Genomic DNA, 4,612 nt, shown 5'->3' on the forward strand with positions numbered 1-4,612 from the left:
TAGGATGAAGAACTCACTGTCCTGCTGACAGCAATCAGGAGACACTCTGCTGCTCCTATTTGGAGCTCAGGCTCATTTAGGAGCAGACACAACATCTCCAAGAGCTTGCAGTTATCTGCTGTGATGTGGCTCAGGGCCACCCAGTCAATGTAGCCAGCCAAGGTGTTGAGTGCTGCCATCCCCACGCGGCAGTTTGCCTGGGCCTGTGAACAGAGAGGAGGCAAAAGGTCAGAGCCAGAGAGAAACACCAATTCCCATCTAAAGCCATCCATTCCCTGGAAGAACAGTACCAGGAACCGCCCTGAGAGAGTGAGAGACTTGGACCCTTCACTTCTCTCTTCTCAAGGAGTTTGTATTATGGGTGAACAAATCCATCTGTAAATCAGAACTGCAGGTAATACACTCCAAAGCCTGGGAAAAGCAATCTTGGTCTTAAGAATGACTAATGCACTAATTCCTGCATAGCTCCACTCACCTTTGGTTCCTGAGCCAGATCAGTCTTCTGAAAAAGAAAACAAGGGATGGTAAGTGAGCAGCTACAGCACACACTTCCATCCAGTCACTGCTGGACAGGCTTATTCTCGAGAACACAGCCAGAAGCAGCTTCAGAGAAGAGCTCCCTAGTGAAAGAGGCTGCAACACAGTTTCCCCGCTCAGGACGTTGCTGCAGCCATCATAACCACCTCCGCAGCCCCCTGGCAGGTAAGACAACAGGACTTTGAATTGCAAGTTAAGCCACAATTTCCTTCTCAAACAAAAGATGACACTCCAGTCAGCAGACACCAGGGCGACACAGGGGACAAGAAGGAAACGCGTTTCGGTGCTCCTGGAAGCTTCCAGGGAAGAAACTTTTATCTTTTAGAGCATCTTACATCCAAAAGTCAGACTCTGAGAGATGCTGGTGGCTTTTATGTACTGAGATTGATGTCCGAAAAGGGTAAGTGGTCAGAAGTCATGAAGTCCATGGTCAGAAAAGCTGCTGGAGAGAGAGCTGGGACAAGAGCTTACAGCCTGACTCCCAGTTCCAAACACTTAACAGCAGCAATGCACTGCTTGCACCATCTTTTTTTACTAATGCAAACGAGTCCCTCAGACACTCAGGTTTGATTTGTTTTTCAGATGCAAAGACACCACAAGCATTTCTTTCTGCTGCAAGGTTTTGGTTTGGAAACTCTCTCCATCAATGTATTCAGTACAGTGATTTTAAGTCAGTCTGGTTGTGTCCCATTTAAAAGCTGAGCCACCATACCAGAACTGCATACTTATAAGCACTGCAGATTATCATGGTCTTGGGGAACTCTCCATCATCTCCCCCACTCTCAGTGTGCAGACAGGTAACTGAACGCCCAACCCTCAGAATTTACCCTGTGCACAAACATCCCAAAGATCTGCTAACCTGTGGAGTGGTGAGGGCTTCTTGTTCCTGGGGTGCTCCAACCTTGCCAATCAGAAAGATTCCACCGTTAGCAGAAGCAGCCACACTTCAGAGCCTCAAGCATTGCAATTCAAACCTTACCTGGAAATGCATTTCAACCAGACTACAAAATGCACCAGGGTCTCCCACCCACCACCATGAACTGCACAGAGAACTGTCTGCTCTACAGGTGGGTTTGCTCAGCCTGTCAGTGCATCAGGAGAATGAACAGAAGTCAGGTAGAAGAGGGTTTTTCATTGCCTCCCAGTTACACATTTAGTGTAACTCTGGATTTTAATTCACAGGAAAAAAGAACAAGAGATACACCTAAGCAACTTATTTCTAGATCGGTTTCCCAATTGTGCTTCACTCTCACATCCACTTCCTTCTCACAGGAACAAACTGGGGTAGAGACCTGCCTTCACCATCCACCTTGACCAACCTGCACATCTCTGATTCTAGGTAAGAATTCAGGAAAGAAGTCTCTTTACACAAAAAGGAAGAGCATTCCTCACCACAACTTGACAAAAAAGGGCTTCCTGACCTGAGCTCTTGGAGAAGAGGACGAGAGAAGCCCAGATGCAATGCTGAGACATCAAAAACTCATGCATTTTGGTGCATCATCACAAAGACACCACTGCAGCATAAGAGAGCAGATGCAAGCCCAGGACAGCATCTCTTTACCACTGTGTTACCTAAACTACCCCAAATCTACCCTTTTCTGCCACAACCACACCTTAGTTTTGCTAAGCCATACACCCCTAGTGTCAGTGCAGCATTCCAACAGTACGGATGAGGCACGCATCCACTCAAGCCATTTACACTAGCAAATCCAAACTATCAACAATAACCCTGTCAACCTTGTGTGTTCAGTCTCTCTGATAAGCACCGGCTTCCCAGGCCAGAGCAGATCCCTGCCCCACAGCAACAGCAACGGATTTCAGACAGTTTCTGCACTTGCTTCCCCAAAAACTTGTGAGTTGTATCCCAATTCCTAAACGCCTCCAGCACTGACTGAACCCAAGGAAGGGAGACTCTTACCATGCGTCTGTACTTGTTGACGTTCTGCTGCAGAGCAGTTAGCAGGAAGCTGAAGATCTTCTCCATGTTCTGGGTAAGGGTTTGCTGGATATCTCGTCGCCGCTGAGTAGGCAGAGTTTGAAAAGTCACTACATCCTCTGCCAAACGTAGGAGGATGAACATCACCAGTTCCGTCTGAGTTTCCTGATGTCCCAAAAAGAAATACACTCCATCAGCACAGTTCAAACATGAAAATCTCTACAGGCTAGCTCAGAAATGTAAAGAGAAAGTGAGCATGCATGAAGATACAAGTCACACCTTGGGAAAACAAGACAGGAGGATGGCCCTCTCTCTGCTAAAATAATCTCCTAGAATAACTTAATCTTACAGGGATTTTTGAGTCCATCATCAGCCTGTCTCACCTGACCATGAGTGAGTTAGGCTTTCCTCAGGATGATGGAAGACTGAAACACATACTATGAGCAAGCAGAAGAGAAGAGACAGGTGTGTTTCATACCCCTTGCTTGGAGAGGGTATCCAGCTCCTTTAGCATGTCAGGCCAGTGCTGAGGCCATTCGCGCTTGATCATCTCTACCACAATGCGAGACAGAACATCCTTAATATGACTTTCCTCCTCCAGAATACTTTGAGTTCCCTGTGATAGAAGAGAGGCAGAGCTATACAAAACAGCAAACATCAGACATTTATAATCCTGACCTGGGAAGCACAGTGGCTGCCAATATTCTAAACCACACAAATTAAAAACAACAAAACAAAACACAACATCAGGCAGCTCTTCAGCCTAGCTACCTTGGATGACACTCCTACGCTCCCAAGCATCCATAGCTAGCAAACTTTGGGAACCAAAAGGATTTTCCTCAAAAGAAGATCACTTGATCACGAGAGCAATCACAACGATAGAGAAAACACGACTAAGATAATGCCTTTAGTATTCTTGCAAAGGATAAGAACATCCATATTTACTGAATTTCCTCCTAAGAAAAGAAAAAGTACCTGATATATGTTATACAAGCCTCACAACTTCCTGCCATGTGAGGTGACATGGTTACTGACCTGACTACAAGACAGATAAACGCACTGGAACAACCAGGGATGCACAGCAAGAAAGTAATGAAATGCAAAATTGAATTCAGGTTCTCTGTGATAATTAACTGGAGGTTTTTTTCCTTTCGCTCCCACTTTCTGTCTCCAAGTGAGAGAATCACGTTTCAGAGAACAGTCTGGGGTAGAAGGTACTTACACTGGATATGAGGCCCATGACATTGTTCTTTAAATAAACTTTTTCCAGGCGAGGCATATTGTTCCAGCGGAACCTGTTTGAAAGAGTTAAAAAAAAAAAAGGAAAAGAGAGAAACAAAAAGGACACCAAGTCAAAACATTTATAAAGATCTCTGACTTAATTCTCAATGACCGTCATTTCTTTACCAAAACTAGAGAGAGACACTACAGCTCACTGACTCTGCCAGTGCCCAATCCCTTAATGAAAAGGCCGAGTTAAAACTGCTGCTGGCAAATAGGCGTGCACCACTGAAGTCAACAGACATGAGAAGCAGCAGCAAAAGCACAAAGCGTCAGGTCTGTAGAGGCGGCAGAGAGAGGAATCTCAGAACTGAACTAATACAAAGCCTCTTTGTTAGCATAAGGCTAATGACAGAGAACGCTGCAAAGACCTACTGATAACCCTGTGTGCTTATTTACATCTTGCGATGTCAAGGTGTCTTAGAGCTCGGCGAATTAACCTTCCCAACCTGCCTGAAAGCCATTTTCTCCTCTCCTTCTTTTACAGAGGAGCAAAGAAACAGTGCAGGACAGCAACTGTCCTCTGCTGCAGAACTCACTCTCTGCGTCCTGGAAGTTCCTCCCTGAAGCGGGAGGTGCCGGAAAGGGAGCAGAGCCCACGCCAGTGGCTGCGTGGCAGCGGGCCGGCACCCTTCCCCGGCGCAGGCGGCGGGACGAGCTGCCTTACTTGACCACATGCTCCAGGATCTGCAGGCCGAAGTGCCGGACGATGGCCGTCTGTGTCTTCTCCGCCAGCTTCAGCCCGCAAGGCACGCAGATGGGACACTTCTCCTTGAACTCCTCGCAGAACTAGGAAAGACCGGGGACACGCAGTTAAAACACAGGAGCGGGTACGGGGCGGCCAAGGGGCGGCCGGTA

At 46.9% G+C, this 4,612-nt stretch overlaps 1 protein-coding gene across 1 annotated transcript in view; it reads right to left on the reverse strand.

The window, feature by feature from the left end:
• XPO5 (exportin 5) overlaps positions 1–4,543 on the reverse strand; it is a gene marked incomplete at its 5' end in the record, with an annotated part of 30,313 nt that extends 25,770 nt beyond the window's left edge. The window contains 6 exons of the mRNA XM_009585515.1: positions 18–203; positions 476–502; positions 2,456–2,638; positions 2,952–3,089; positions 3,696–3,768; positions 4,422–4,543. Of these exons, the coding sequence (XP_009583810.1) occupies positions 18–203; positions 476–502; positions 2,456–2,638; positions 2,952–3,089; positions 3,696–3,768; positions 4,422–4,543 (729 nt within the window). The remainder of the gene's footprint in view (positions 1–17; positions 204–475; positions 503–2,455; positions 2,639–2,951; positions 3,090–3,695; positions 3,769–4,421) is intronic.
• Positions 4,544–4,612: the final 69 nt, after the last annotated feature.

The sequence above is a fragment of the Fulmarus glacialis genome, unplaced genomic scaffold (assembly GCF_000690835.1).
Source record: "Fulmarus glacialis isolate BGI_N327 unplaced genomic scaffold, ASM69083v1 scaffold15179, whole genome shotgun sequence".
In the NCBI taxonomy this organism is placed as follows: Eukaryota; Metazoa; Chordata; class Aves; order Procellariiformes; family Procellariidae; genus Fulmarus; species Fulmarus glacialis.